Source organism: Ceraceosorus guamensis (assembly GCF_003144195.1).
Source record: "Ceraceosorus guamensis strain MCA 4658 unplaced genomic scaffold IE81scaffold_193, whole genome shotgun sequence".
NCBI lineage: Eukaryota > Fungi > Basidiomycota > Exobasidiomycetes > Ceraceosorales > Ceraceosoraceae > Ceraceosorus > Ceraceosorus guamensis.
The window spans coordinates 1-12,936 of NW_020290188.1; the positions used below are offsets into that span (position 1 = coordinate 1).

The 12,936-nt window shown below is 57.2% G+C and overlaps 7 protein-coding genes across 7 annotated transcripts; 5 read left to right on the plus strand and 2 right to left on the minus strand.

The window, feature by feature from the left end:
- Positions 1 to 201: 201 nt before the first annotated feature.
- IE81DRAFT_327165 (hypothetical protein) lies at positions 202 to 1,465 on the plus strand. The gene is made up of 3 exons (XM_025515027.1): positions 202 to 678; positions 810 to 887; positions 982 to 1,465. The coding sequence occupies exons 1-3, from the start codon at positions 391 to 393 to the stop codon at positions 1,336 to 1,338; spliced, it is 723 nt and encodes a 240-aa protein (XP_025365915.1). The 5' UTR covers positions 202 to 390; the 3' UTR covers positions 1,339 to 1,465.
- Positions 1,166 to 2,215, plus strand: IE81DRAFT_78246 (hypothetical protein). Its single transcript, XM_025517635.1, has one exon. The coding sequence runs from the start codon at positions 1,413 to 1,415 to the stop codon at positions 2,133 to 2,135; it is 723 nt and encodes a 240-aa protein (XP_025365916.1). The 5' UTR covers positions 1,166 to 1,412; the 3' UTR covers positions 2,136 to 2,215.
- Positions 2,216 to 3,354: 1,139 nt separating this feature from the next.
- Positions 3,355 to 4,318, plus strand: IE81DRAFT_78418 (hypothetical protein). The gene is made up of 2 exons (XM_025517636.1): positions 3,355 to 3,627; positions 3,756 to 4,318. The coding sequence occupies exons 1-2, from the start codon at positions 3,497 to 3,499 to the stop codon at positions 4,150 to 4,152; spliced, it is 528 nt and encodes a 175-aa protein (XP_025365917.1). The 5' UTR covers positions 3,355 to 3,496; the 3' UTR covers positions 4,153 to 4,318.
- Positions 4,302 to 5,880, plus strand: IE81DRAFT_295853 (NAD(P)-binding protein; the record flags this gene model as incomplete). Its single annotated transcript, XM_025512116.1, has 6 exons — positions 4,302 to 4,486; positions 4,595 to 4,641; positions 4,751 to 4,953; positions 5,067 to 5,168; positions 5,253 to 5,582; positions 5,713 to 5,880. 6 exons carry the CDS (start codon positions 4,302 to 4,304, stop codon positions 5,878 to 5,880), a joined length of 1,035 nt encoding a protein of 344 aa, XP_025365918.1.
- A 294-nt stretch (positions 5,881 to 6,174) lies between these two features.
- Positions 6,175 to 9,647, minus strand: IE81DRAFT_327168 (kinesin-domain-containing protein). Its single transcript, XM_025515028.1, has 7 exons — positions 9,273 to 9,647; positions 8,809 to 9,156; positions 8,515 to 8,718; positions 8,325 to 8,414; positions 7,511 to 8,233; positions 6,971 to 7,388; positions 6,175 to 6,847 (listed from the first exon to the last, which is right to left on the minus strand). The coding sequence occupies exons 1-7, from the start codon at positions 9,282 to 9,284 to the stop codon at positions 6,618 to 6,620; spliced, it is 2,025 nt and encodes a 674-aa protein (XP_025365919.1). The 5' UTR covers positions 9,285 to 9,647; the 3' UTR covers positions 6,175 to 6,617.
- Positions 9,648 to 9,902: 255 nt separating this feature from the next.
- On the plus strand, positions 9,903 to 11,638 carry IE81DRAFT_327169 (ribosomal protein S2). Its single transcript, XM_025515029.1, has 2 exons — positions 9,903 to 10,423; positions 10,563 to 11,638. The coding sequence occupies exons 1-2, from the start codon at positions 10,027 to 10,029 to the stop codon at positions 11,504 to 11,506; spliced, it is 1,341 nt and encodes a 446-aa protein (XP_025365920.1). The 5' UTR covers positions 9,903 to 10,026; the 3' UTR covers positions 11,507 to 11,638.
- IE81DRAFT_327170 (hypothetical protein) lies at positions 11,590 to 12,927 on the minus strand. The gene is made up of 4 exons (XM_025515030.1): positions 12,555 to 12,927; positions 12,131 to 12,449; positions 11,802 to 11,992; positions 11,590 to 11,708 (listed from the first exon to the last, which is right to left on the minus strand). Exons 1-4 carry the CDS (start codon positions 12,585 to 12,587, stop codon positions 11,685 to 11,687), a joined length of 567 nt encoding a protein of 188 aa, XP_025365921.1. The 5' UTR covers positions 12,588 to 12,927; the 3' UTR covers positions 11,590 to 11,684.
- Positions 12,928 to 12,936: the final 9 nt, after the last annotated feature.

Consider the following 12,936-nt stretch of genomic DNA (forward strand, 5'->3'; position numbering starts at 1 on the left):
CCCCCCATCGCAGCTCTCCAGTCATAGAAATGCATGCAAGCGGATCGAAAGGCCCGCCGCTGCTCGTGCAGATGAAAGATCGCGTTGCGAGCGTGCTCGCGAGTCTGAAGAGTGGAAGAACTCGCGCACAAACGAAACGACAAGGTTAGCTAGCTTCGCGCTCGCCCCCTCTTCTCTATTGCGTGCGAGGTCACGTCTTGATGATATATAAAATGTAATCATTCGTGTCCATCGTGAGCGGCAAAAGGTCAAAAAGGTGTGTACAACAGGTCCAGGCGGAGGATCAGGTGCGCTGTAAATGACGCCGAGATCGCGTTTGGGGAGCCTTGCGTCTGGCACTGCGAGGTGGAGGAGGTGGCAATACGTGCCTCCACACATCTCGTACGCCGTATGGGGCGTCTTCGGTACCTCCAACGTCGATCAGAGAGCTCCGACAACAAGCAGAGCACCGGCACCGGCTGCCAAGAAGCTCACGGCGGTCATGCCGAAGCCAGAAGGGCTCATGGCGATGGCTCCATCGCCGGCTCTGCTGCCGGAGGTAGTAGGCGCTGCACCGCTGGCCGTGAGGATAGAGTTGGCCTGCGAGACGATGGCAGCAGCGGACGAAGAACCGACGGCGGCGGCAAGCTCGGAAGATTGCGCGTTGACCACCGACGACACGAGTCCAGGGTTGGCCGACTGTCGCAAGGGATGGCCGGGATGGTAAGCGCTGTTCAGTTCAAGTCTGCTCGCAAAGCCAGAACCGCCAGGCCTTTCACTCGCCCCCACCTTCTTCCCACGCTGGAGAAGGAGCTGAAAGCGCAACTCACGTAGATGCTCTGGATCTGCGAAAAGATGCTGGGATTCTCGGACGTGAACTGGGCAATGTTCGAGAAGCTTTCGAAAATCTGTCCCCCGAAAAGAGGAGCAACGTGCCATGTTCAATTGATCAGCTGCGATTCGGCAAAAGGGAGAAGGACCTTTGCAAAGGTGCGCGCTCACCGAGGGGTCGATACCGCCCACTGCAGGGATGCTGATGGAGCTGAGGTCTCCGAGACCGCTGGTCAGACTGGCCAAGTCGATGCTGCTTGCCAGCGTTCCCTGGCGAGCCTCGAGCTTTGTTTGGCGATGGCAAAGGGGGAGGAGAGTGGTAGGCAGGCAGGCAAAAGGAAGTGTTCGTCAGCTCGCGCAAGTCTGAATGCGAGTGCATCCTTCTGCGTTTCTGAGGGCGTGCGATGTCCCCACCTTCCTCCTTGGCTTTGCCGTCCTTACAGTCTTAGCTCCTCCAGTTTGCAACCAGACCGTCGCCCGCTCCACAAGTCCACAGAGACTCCTCCTCCATCATCTTTCTCACCTTGACAGCGGGCGCTGCCGTCGGGGCAGGCGCAGGGCCAGCAGCGACGGAAGCAGCGACGGAAGCCGCAACGACAACGATGGCGGAAGCAGAGAACTTCATCTTGGGGGCAGAAAAGTTGCGCGAGAGGATGTGTGCTTGGGGAATAGCGGATGGCAATCGCGTGCGGGAGGGGGGGGGGGGAAATGTTCAGGTCGGAGTCGTGAGCGAGGAAGGGAAAGGCGCAATCTCAACCAACGCAATCTGGCTCTCGCGTTCTTTATACGCAGTGCGACGACCCCTTCACGACGCCATGCGGAGCATGTTGATGCCGTGCTTCGGGCACATGCACGACCCAAGATTCCGGCATTTCGATGGGCTTACACTCGGCTGCTGGCTGGCCGTTGCTGCAGCTGCTGCCAGCGCCCATGCAGAATGTCCCGCTGCGCATGAATGTGTGCAAGTCGCAGCTAGGCTCGCATGCAGGTCGCTGGTGAGTTGTGATGTGCTTCTGCTGTGCGAGCGCCTGGCTACGGGTGTGGTTTTGGCTCTGCATGACGAGCATGACGCAAGGAGCGTTGCGTTGCGCTGCGTTGCGTTGCGTTGCGTCGAGCAGAAGGTACGGTGCAGCCTCTCGATGCTGCTTCGCGAATGCAGTCGTGATCGAGTCGTGAGTGCGACGCAAGTCTGCGCTGACAGCAGCAGCAGCACGCCGAGAGAAGATGAAGATGTATGCAAGGCACCGCATTCGTCATTTGGCACCTACTGTATACACGCTAGCTCGCACAGCCCCACCTGCACAGCTACTCTACTAGTAGTCTGAGTCTGAGTACGGCCCTTTTCTCTCTTTTGGTGCCACGCCATACAATCCCGATCTCGCTTGTGCCCTATAGCTGCGAGCCAAGGCAAAGCGCGGGTGCAGTGGCAGTGGCAGTGGCAGTGCAGCACGCCACGCTCACTCTGACTGCATATGTTAGATGCTCCACGCATCGAGCCATCAGAAAGAAGACTCGATCCTTCACTCGTGACTGCGAGAACATGATGGCGAGTTCTCGTCGGTGCGGGGCTTGTCTGATGCGACGCCTCGATGCAGTTCGTGAGTCGATGAATCGATCGATGATTGCTCCGACTTGGCCCGTAGGAGTGCGGAGCACAGCCGCTCGACGACGACGATCACGACGACGACGACGACGACGACGCCTAGCTGCATAAATGCAATGCAATGCATGCATGTGTGAAGTCTTCGTCGAATCGACGACCAGGCGCGGCGGAGGCGAGGGAGTCTTTGCACTCACGCGTCTGTGTACAGCGAGAGCTACGAGTCGATGTGAATGACGAATGACTCACATCATCACTGAGCCAATAATATACATGTCGGTGCACGAGTCATCCCTATGCTCGACAAGAGATCCCGCTGCACAAGCAAGACCAGCAGGAGCTTCGCGTGCAGCAAGCAGGCTCACTTGTCCCCCTTTTTCGCTTCACGGAGACATTGAAGTGTGCTGCTCAACACGCACGCTTTGTCGGTGATTGAAACCCCTTCGAGCCGTTTCGCATCAGCCAGCCGCGAGTGGGAGAGACCGTGATGTCGAGCTTAGCTACTTCTGAATCCGTCATTCACGTGATTGTATGCTCGTATTCAAGAGACCAGCCCCCCCCCCACTCTGACTCTAACTTTCGGAGCGGCACACGCACATTCATCGTGCAGTCATGAGTGCGCTGTCCGCAAGCGAAACTCCTGCTTACAAGCTCACCACACGAATCCAGAACCCAAGATGATCTGTTCTCATCAGCTCGTCGTGAGGCAGAGATGTATGTGCGCATGACAGCTTGCCGAAGCAAGGCCGCGGTCGAGAGGGTGATGAAGCAGAGGGCCTCGCGTTCTCGCGTTCGCTCGAGCCCATCGGGCATACCATCACGTGATGAATCTCTGGCCGGGGCTGTATACGCGCGCGCGCTCTTCGGCAGCTGGAGTTTACCCGCGGCGCAAAAGGAGCAAGCAGTCGCTATATATATATATATATATATATATATATATGTTTGGATTGAGTTATATACATACGATTAGACTGCAAAGCCGCGCAGTGAGTGAAAGGTGACATCGTGAAGATACAAACGACTGCGACGTTTCTTCTCTCCCCTCCATGCTCTTTGAAGGGAAAGGAGCTGGAAATGTAGGACAGCATGGACTACAACATTGCCGCGAGATGTGAGCCGTGGGCCGGAGAGACCAATTCGTTGTGCCATCATGCAAGTCATGAGACCGAACTCAACCAGGCCCATCATGACCTCTCTATACGTGAGGTGGACCAGTGGTGAGTGAGAGTCAAATTCTCAAGAGCAGATGGCGATCGCAACGATTCAAAGTGTGCGTTGCGTGACGTGTATGTATAGATCCGCTGACCCATGTACGCGGTCCATTTGCGTCCACGTCGAAAAGCAGCTCGCGCGGTGCAAGCAACCACTTATATATACGGGATCGAGCGCGGCTGCGCTATAGCTATAGCTGCCTCCGACTGCGTGGCTTGTGCGGCAGATTCGCCGTCGATGCAGCAGCTCGCGCAGTCATGACGAGTACGAGTGCAATTAAGTCGATCGTGATTGTGGCGCAGTGGCGCGTCCGACCTAGCTGCATCATGCCATGCCATGCCATGGGGTTCAGCGGCAGCCCCCCGCCCGCCCGCCCGGCCGGCTGTCGGTTGATGGCTTTATCCGAAGCGGTCAACTTGTACTTGCACTTGCGAGGGAGGAGATGGGGTTGCTCACTCCTTCCATGCAACCAATTAACCAGCACCGCACCTCAACACCCGAGCAAATGCAATCGATCGCATCAGCCATAAATTCGCTCAACGCCGTGTGCACGCATCTCCCCCTCCTCCTCACAACGCCAACTCCTACCAAACGCAACGCTACGCTTTCTCTTCACTGCGGCCTTCTCAACAACATCTCATTCCAAGCGTCTCTCCTCCCGCACACAGCCATCCAAAGCATGTCTCAGAACACCCAGATCATCCTTCGGGAGCGCCCAGGCATTCAAGGAACCGTCAATCCTTCCTTGGAGTCGGGCACCTTTGCACTTCAGAAATCACCCATACCTACAGAGAAGGATGTGCCTGATGGATCGGTGCTGATCAAGGTCAGATATGTATCCATAGATCCGGCCATGCGCGGATGGTGAGCGGGTCGAATGTGCCCATGCTGTGCGTAACGTGTCGGGGGGAGGGCAGCAGCTGATGGATCGGGGCCGCGTACATGCTGCCACTTTTTCAAATTGCAAAACAGGCTCAACGATACTCGAAGCTACTTGCCACCGGCAAAGATCGGAGATGGTGAGTGCTGGCTTTAGCCTCTACAAGATGGGGGTGTGCGCGCTCATCGTCTGCACCTCCTTACGCTTCCACCCCCCTCGCGACCCCTCTTGCTGCGCATGCCACGCAGTCTTTAGATGCGCAGCATTAGGAGAGATTGTGCACTCCAAGTCACCCTCTTTCACCGTGGGCGATCCCATTGCCGCTTCTACGGGCTGGCAACAGTACGCCATTCTTCCGGCCAAACTGGTCGAAGCTGCGCCCGCTAAAAAGGGAGCCGAACTGATCGATTACCTGGGCGTCTTTGGCAGTTCGGGATTGACCGCTTACTTTGTGAGTCTGGGGATGGTGCGCCTGTACGATGGGGGGGACGCTGGGTCCCTTGGAAGCTGTCCTGCGCCCGCTACACTGCTGAGGTACGAATCGCTCTACTGCCAACTGTACAGGGCTTGTTCGAGGTTGCCAAGGCTAAGCAGGGAGACGTCGTCGTGGTGACTGGTGCAGCTGGAAGTGTAGGAAGCATCGTGGTACAGCTGGCCAAGATCAAGGTGAGCATGGCATCCTCGAACATCAAGCAAGCATACACGTGTAGAGCGATCTGAGTCCCCTCTCCTCTTCATCTCGCTTTGCAGGGCTGCACGGTCATCGCCACTGCGGGATCAGACGACAAGGTCAAGTGGCTAAAGGAGGAATTGGGCGCCGACGATGCCTTTTCCTATCGCTCACCCACATTCTTTCAAGATTTGCGAAACTGCATCGTGAGGAAGCACAAGTTTGCGCATTGCGTCTTTGATAATGTGGGAGGAGCGCAGTTGGACCTGTTGCTGGGATGCTTGAGGAAACATGCGAGGATCGCGCTTTGCGGTGCTATCAGCGATTACAATGGGGTGACGAACGGATTGAAGAATTACTTGGCCTTGATTGGTCAGAGCGCCACGATCCAAGGCTTCATCGTGTTTGACGTGAGTTCTTGCGGAAGCGGAGCGTAACTTTCGCATTTGCGCTTGGCGCTCGCAACCAGCTTTTTGCACTGCTGCTGCTGCTGCTGGTCTGCCCATGCTGACCGCCACGCCCCCCGACGCCTCGCCACAGTACGCCGACAAGTACGACGCAGCGAGGACAGACTTTGCCAAATGGTTGGGAGAGGGCAAGCTGAAGAGAAATTTTTACACTAGGGAAGGGCTCGAAAATGCTCCGCAGGCCCTCATCGACCTGTTCAGCGGCGTCAACAAGGGCAAGATGGTCGTCAAGGTGGCCTAGGGGCGGTTGGTCGTATCGGGGTAGCAGATCAGTCTCTCTCTCTCTCTCTCTCTCTCTCTCTCTCTCTCTCTCTCTCTCTCTCTCTCTTGCGCATGGGCCAGACACGGCAAAAAGACTTGCCAAGTCATTGGTAAAACAAAGCAGGCCCTCCATTCGTGTTCATTGTCCAACGCCTCCTTTTTCGCTGAACGCTCGGAGTGCGCTGGGAATGGACTGGCACTGCGTGCGAGCTATCAGACGTTGGCCTTCCCCCCCCCCAAAAGTTTTTCCCCGCCACCCACACCCCCACACCTTCCGCTTTTTTTTCGCGCGTGCGTTCCCGCTATGCAACACCAATCGACTCGTGACTGCAGACGTTGCGCGCTCGCTAACAAGATGATTTCGTGTGTAGACGGTGCAAAGAGCATCATCTGCGGGAGTGTCGTTGCGCAGCAGGATGGGAACGGTTCTGAGAATGGTTCGAAAGGAAGCCCGCGGTGGGAACGACGGGGGGGAGGGGGGCGGCCAGAAGATCTGAGATGAGGGCAAGAAGGTCGAATGCGAGGGCTCACAACGATGGGATTCGAGCATAAGCTAGAAGGACAGCGACGCAATCGGGCCCGAGCGCCAGCGCCAGCGCAACTAGCTTTCTTGGAGAGAGCCGAGCCGAGCCGAGCCGAGCCGAGCCGAAGCCACTCCGCGATGCTTCTCTCTCTCTCTCTCTCTCTTTCTCTCTCTCTCTCTCTCTCTCTCTCTCTCTACTCGCTAGCCCGCACACGCCTAGCCGTTCCAATGACGGTAGAGTTGACTTTGGAAGCGAACCTGAGCGAGTTGATCGTCTCGTTGAGGTGCTCCGCCATGGGGCTGATGGCGAGCAGCATGAGCGTTTTGGAATTGCCTCCGAGGGAATTCTTGAGCAACCAAGTGAGCGTAGAGTTGCGGTAGGGTACGTGTCCGCCCGTCTTTGCATTGCCGAGCGCCGTGATGACTTTTGCAAATAACGTACACAAGGCAAAAATTGTCAGCACAGGGCCATGACTATACGGTAGCGAGGGCCCGGCTTGCGTACTGCGAGAAGCTACCAGACACACAGCGCAGCGTCGCTACTCACCATCGTTCAAGCTGGAAAGCGACTTGTTGATGCTCTTCGTCTCCGTGAAGCGTACCGGATCCTTGTCCGCCCCGCTCGCATTGACCCTTTCCGAACCCGCCAGGTCGACGAGGGATAGAGTAGCATCGCAGCTCTCGCCCGTGAGCGCATTCGCGCCCTTTACGCGCAAGATGAAGACGCAGTGAGATCGAGAGGATCGTTCATTCATCAGCGTAGCTGCCGTCTGCCTTCGACTTTTGGCTTTGGCCAATAGCGTAAAGACTTGACTCGGCGACTCTAAAGGAACGACGATGGTATCGGACACGAACGTGCGCATCTTTTCGTGCTTGATCTCGTGCTTCATTTCGTTCCGATTGCTGCCGCTGCTGCTGCCCGACAATTCGTGCTTGCCCAAGAGATCGTTGATCTCGTCATTGTACTGCGAAAAAGTGGATCACAGACCAAGCAGTCCGCATGGTATGACTTTGCGTCAACACACCGGACCGCGCCTGCCAGCCAGCCAGCCACAACCCTCGCGCGCGCGCGCGCGCGCGCACTCACAATTTCGAGCATCTGGCCTTCGAACTCGTACCGCCATCCCTTGGCGCGCAGATGCTCGGCAGTGGACCACAACATCTGCACGGCTCTAGGGATCAGACCAGCCTCGGGATCCTGCGTTGGAACAGCCGCGGCGCCCAGGTGCAGATTGGCGCTTCCTTCAAGCGAATGGGTCTTGCCAGATCCGGTCTGACCATAGGCAAAGATGCAGGTATTGTAGCCATCCAGCACGCTCTGCGTCAGATGCGCCACCTCTTCAAACACGTCCGACTGCGTCGCGCTGGGTTGGAAAACCCTGTCGAACCTGAAAGCGTGCGTCTTCATGGTCGCAGTCCCCACAGCGCTCTCTCCAGCGGCCAACAGCTCGATGGAAGCAGCTTCGCGCGGATCGGGAAAGTGGATGCTGGCCAAACCGCTGCTGCTGCTGCTGCTGCTGCTCATCTCTCTCTCTCTGGGCAGCTGAGGTCTGACGCGGGCAAATACGCGGATATTGCCTCGCAGCTCTTGCACCTCGTTGTGCAGCTTGCGTCGAAGCGTCTCTGCCGCTCTGAGCTCCTCTTCGATGCGAGCGGTGGATGAGCGCAATTGGACCGCTTCTTCTTCCAGACGAGCAATGTCTTGCTGTTGAGATTGCAACTGTCGATCCTTTGCGCTCAGCTTGCTCTCCAGCGCCTTGCACTCGCTCTCCAGCGTGTCGCGCGCATCATCTCGCTCGCTCAAGTATCTCTGTACGCGCGTGAGCAAGTCGAACGATTTAGAGCTCCCGCTTCAGCGCTCGTCGAAACACACGCATACAAACGCAGCGCGCTTCACTGACCTTGTGCCTGCTCAGCGATTCTTGCTCCCTCTCCAACGCCTCTTCCAGCTGACGAACTTGCTTTGCATGCTTGGCTTTCAGCTTCTCAAGCTGTGCTCGAGTAGAAAGGGCAGTCCAGCAACGAGCAGAGGGGTGAGTGCAAGTCATCGCAAATAACGCGTACGCGCACGCGCACCCTAGCAACGCTCACCTCTTCGGCACCAACACCATCCGCTGCAAGCGAGCGCACGCCTTGAGGCAACTTGGCTTGCTGCGCTTCCAACGCCTTCACCTTGTCCTCCTGACGCGCCCTCTCTGCCTGTTCGCGAGCCAACAGCTCTGCCGTGTTTTGTCTTTCCCTCTCAAACAGGTCCTTCATCGTGGTGAATTGATTCTCCAGCGCGCTCATGCGGCCCTACCCATCAGCATGTGCGAGGAGAGGCGCGGGGAAACGTTGTTGTCAGTCACAAAGGGTTTGTCGGCGAGAAGCGCCGCTCAGACTCACGCCGCTTGCACGTCTTCCACCACCCGTCACGCCTCTGCGCCCAACATTCACCGCCACTTTTCCCTTTGGCGACATTCCGCTCACTTTGCGACCCACGCTGGCTTGTCGGGCATTGATGACGCTCAGAGGTTGTCGAGGCAAGCTGGGAGCAGGCACATCCCTGCCCATTGCGGATGTCGCACCTCGACGAGCTGTGGTGGAGGATGGCACGCGGGTGGCGGAAGGGGGCCGAACGTTGGAGGTGCTTGGTATGCGCTTGACCGATGGTTCGCCAGCTCGGGGCAACGCTGTTGGCTTGGGGCCTCGCGGCAATCGGCTTTGACCACTCGAGCGTCCCGCATCCACGTCCTGCCACGGCGACGGCGATGGCGATGGCGATCAAGCAAGAAAGGAGGAGGGCGCGACATGAGCCAAATGCAGGCGTGTCGAATCATCGTCTGCAAGTGTGCATCCGACCAACTCACGGAGGAGCTCATCGCGAGCTTGTGTTTGTGATGATGATGATGATCGACTAAGCGAGGTAGAGTGTCGCAAGATGCAAGCGTGCGTGAGGCATGCGGCTTCCGAGCTAGTCGTTTCGCTGTACAATGTCTGCGGGTGTGGGCGCGGAGAGGCGAGGACCGAGTGTAGGAATGAAGGTGAATGGTAGTCGTCCCTGTTGCATCAGTCGGTCGATCTTCGTGCCGGTGGTGAGAGTCACGAGTCACAGTCTTTGTTGATCCGACACTCCAAAGCTTCAAGGATGTTCGGGCCTCGCTATAGCTGCTCTGCTGCTTGCTCGAGTGGATTCTATCCAAACCCCGCGCGCGCCTGCTGACTGCGACTTATGGAACTCGATCGATCGAGCAAGCTAGGCAAGCCAAGCAAAGCAAAGCAACACCGCCAACACGCATGCCTCGCTTCATCGCGCGCGCCTTGCTTGGAGTCTCGCATCATATCCAACGCGCGCGCGCTCGTGTGGTCGCGACGAGTCACGTGGTATCACACTGCTCTGCAGCGATCCACGTGGCTTGCGTCTTCTTAAGCTTGGCGCGATCGACGGACTGGAGGGCTTCTTGGTGAAGAGGAGGATGAAGAGGTCAAAATTCCATCATCGTCGTCATCTTCCAACGTCGTAAATGCCGTTGCACCTTCCAGTCCACACAAGCACACACTCGCACACTTGCTCACGCACCTCCCTTCTCGCTAAGCTGCACATTGTCCATACACAGAGACAAGATGGCCAGCTCGCTCGCTTCCACTTCGAGCCGCGGTCTGCTGACGACATGTTCCGCACACGCACACCCGCTCAAGAGCAGTCGCAAGGCATTTGAAAAGAGCGCGAGCGCTCGGATGATGGCGCGCTTGAATGGCGAACGATGCAGATCCGTGTCCACCCAGGCTGCAGGTCTTGAATCGGCCGTGGGATCCGAAGGACCAGGTGCTCACAGCCTCGCTGCCGAAGCGCAAACGCCTTCTTCACCTCGTGGTGCGCTAGAGAGGACTACTCAGGGACAAACGGAGCCACAAGATGCAAAGCTTCAAGTCAGAAGCTCGAGAGGTGCAGGTCAAAGCGATGCTTCGTTGGATGCGCACAAGGCTGAATTGAGGAGGAAAGCGCTAAGAAGCGCTGCTGGTGAGTTCCGAAGCCTCTCGGAGCGCTTACGTGGGCACACCGATTCAGCGGCTTCCCCCATTCGCATTCATGGCCCCCGTCAGCATCGTGTCCACCCTATGCTCACATTGGCTGCACACTTTTGCCCGTCTTTTCGCAGTGGACGCAATGATGCCTTTGACTTCCACTCAAACGCGTCAAACGGGTTATCGACCGGTCCAAGCCCGACTCTCGCCCGTGACGGCGAGGGAGTTGACGCTGTCGCACTTGGTCGCCGCTTCTGCTCAAGTAGGCCACTCTCGGGCAAACACGTCTCGACAAGCTGCTCAGCAAGTTTACGGTTTCAGGCACGATATAGCCTACATTGATTTGGAAAAGTACACTCTGCCCGCCCTCAGACGAGCGGCTAGCGTGGTGAGAGAGACGACAAAGAGGGACGGTGTGGTGTTGTTTTGCGGAACGGCTCCTGGAACGCAAGACGCCGTGCTCGCTGCTGCTAAACGGTTGGGAAGGAACGGATTTCACGTGACAAAGAGCAGGTGGATGCCTGGCGTTTTGACCAATGCGCCCAACCTGCTCGCCAAGGCTACGTTGATGGGAGCGGATCACTACTCGGAGACGTTGCGCGACAGGGCGGAGCGCAAAAAGGAGCGCCAGTCGGAGGGGTGGACGGACAAGGATGAGGCGGAGCTGCAATCGCGCTTGGATCTGGTCAGGTTGTCCATGAGGGAACTTCAACCTGATCTATTGATCGTCTTGAACCCCAAAGCTAATCTTCACGCTATCAGGGAGGCTACATCTAGGGGTATCCCCACCATCGGAGTCACGGATACGGATGTGGATCCTAGGATCGTGACGTACGCCATTCCTGCCAACGACGAGAGCACTAGAACTGCAGAATTAGTGGTTGGTCTATTGAGCAAGGCGGGACAAGAAGGATTGAAGGATAGGGAATTAGCTCAGAGGGTGGCGGAGAGGATGGTGATTCAGCGCGAGGCGCAACGTAGGGAACAACACAGGCTTACAAGGGAATCGGAAAGGATCGCGAGGGAACAGGCTAAAGCTGCCACGGCTTTTGGTGGAAGGTCGATATATGGCAATTAGACGCGACGATGCGGACCCCTTTCTCTCGCTCGTGGGAAATTACACCATTGCAAAGCCAGTCTCGGGGCGAGCGTGTGCGTGATCGTGTTTCGAGGTTTGTGATTGCGACTTGTATATTGTAGCGATACATGTGCGTGCCAACCACCGTCTGTTTTGCGCTCGCTGCGCTGCGTTGCGCTCAAGGATCAGCAATTCGACCGGTCTGGGTGAAGGAGACGTGCCCAATGGGAATTGGATCAGCATGAGCGAAAGTACGATTTGGTAGGGGAGAAAGAAGCAGCGCGTTTCTACTCACGCCTGCATCGCGAGTGATGCTACCGTCATGAGCGCCAGTGCCAGATTCCGTTCCTATGCTGCGTCCCACGGTATCCAACAGTTCGTCTTGACGACGATTGCCGCTCATTGTGAAATCACCTTCGGCGGATCGATTGGCAGCGTTGTGGGCACCCGAGGCGGCGCTGCTCCTCGCAATGGCTCCGAGGTCGGCTGCACAAGCGCGAGCAAGTCGACAAGTTGCGGAATTGCAGTCAGTGAGAGTGAATGAATGGAGCAAAGTCACACGCATCTGAGCGTAGCGTAACCTATTTCCCGTCGGCCCCTCCCGCGCGTGCGCCAGATACTCACGAGCATCGCTGCCTTTCCATTCCTCGTTGCGTTCCTGTTGCAATTGTTGCCTCTCACCTCGAGAGGGTTCCTGCACGCCAGCATCCGCACCGCTATAACCTCCAAAACCCAATTGTCCAGCATTGGCATGCGCTTCGGTGCCTGGAGGAAGCACGTCGCCCTCCTTGATAGCTTGAGCGCGCTCTCTACGAGCATCGGCTTGTCCGCCAATCTCGGTGCCTAGGATCGCCGCTCCGGACGGGGCGGTGTTGCCGGCTTTGTTGGGACCCGATTGTCCACCTGGAAGACTGTGGGAGTGTCTATCCTGCGCCGCCTCGCCCTGGGCGTGTATTTCCATTTCGATCAATTCAGCTCACGAGACTGTTGCGCTTCTGCTGCCCTCCCCCCCCCTCATTCAGGCTTTGTATCCAGCACACCTACTCACGGGGTTCTTGGGCAGAGTGTCAGCGTACGTCATGTTGAGCTATGCTGGGGTGTAAGCGATGAGTGTAGTCTCGTGTGAGGTATAAGACAATGATGAGGGGGCCAAGAGGAACGGCCTGCGGTAAGATTTGATTGCCTTCTTATAGGACGATCGCCGTTCACCTGTGCGGCATCTCCACATGCTCGTCGCGCGATGGAAGGGTTCGCCCATTGTTCTTCTGCAAGCGATCACGCAATGTCCATAGCGCCAGTGACGGGATGAATACAAACACAAATTCCAATTCACGCTTCCTCGATCTGGCGGCGCACGAATTTCTCACTGCCACTCCAGTCGAGTCGTGCACTCGCAAGTCACATCGCTGCGGGTTCCGAGGGGGGGGGGG

What these genes read in the sequence shown, in the direction of transcription:
- IE81DRAFT_327165 (XM_025515027.1), top strand. Translation starts at nt 391, where the DNA reads ATGGGGCGTCTTCGGTACCTCCAACGTCGATCAGAGAGCTCCGACAAC. An exon ending in ACGAGTCCAGGGTTGGCCGA is followed by an intron (nt 679 to 809) that starts CTGTCGCAAGGG and finishes AGCGCAACTCAC; the next exon opens with GTAGATGCTCTGGATCTGCG. An exon ending in TTCGAGAAGCTTTCGAAAAT is followed by an intron (nt 888 to 981) that starts CTGTCCCCCGAA and finishes GTGCGCGCTCAC; the next exon opens with CGAGGGGTCGATACCGCCCA.
- IE81DRAFT_78246 (XM_025517635.1), top strand. Translation starts at nt 1,413, where the DNA reads ATGGCGGAAGCAGAGAACTTCATCTTGGGGGCAGAAAAGTTGCGCGAG.
- IE81DRAFT_78418 (XM_025517636.1), top strand. Translation starts at nt 3,497, where the DNA reads ATGGACTACAACATTGCCGCGAGATGTGAGCCGTGGGCCGGAGAGACC. An exon ending in ATACGTGAGGTGGACCAGTG is followed by an intron (nt 3,628 to 3,755) that starts GTGAGTGAGAGT and finishes GTCGAAAAGCAG; the next exon opens with CTCGCGCGGTGCAAGCAACC.
- IE81DRAFT_327168 (XM_025515028.1), bottom strand. An exon ending in ATGGTGTTGGTGCCGAAGAG is followed by an intron (nt 8,415 to 8,514) that starts GTGAGCGTTGCT and finishes ACTCGAGCACAG; the next exon opens with CTTGAGAAGCTGAAAGCCAA. An exon ending in AATCGCTGAGCAGGCACAAG is followed by an intron (nt 8,234 to 8,324) that starts GTCAGTGAAGCG and finishes ACGCGCGTACAG; the next exon opens with AGATACTTGAGCGAGCGAGA.
- IE81DRAFT_327169 (XM_025515029.1), top strand. Translation starts at nt 10,027, where the DNA reads ATGGCCAGCTCGCTCGCTTCCACTTCGAGCCGCGGTCTGCTGACGACA. An exon ending in AGCGCTAAGAAGCGCTGCTG is followed by an intron (nt 10,424 to 10,562) that starts GTGAGTTCCGAA and finishes GTCTTTTCGCAG; the next exon opens with TGGACGCAATGATGCCTTTG.
- IE81DRAFT_327170 (XM_025515030.1), bottom strand. Translation starts at nt 12,587, where the DNA reads ATGACGTACGCTGACACTCTGCCCAAGAACCCC. An exon ending in ATGGAAAGGCAGCGATGCTC is followed by an intron (nt 11,993 to 12,130) that starts GTGAGTATCTGG and finishes GCGCTTGTGCAG; the next exon opens with CCGACCTCGGAGCCATTGCG. An exon ending in GCATCACTCGCGATGCAGGC is followed by an intron (nt 11,709 to 11,801) that starts GTGAGTAGAAAC and finishes TCCTTCACCCAG; the next exon opens with ACCGGTCGAATTGCTGATCC.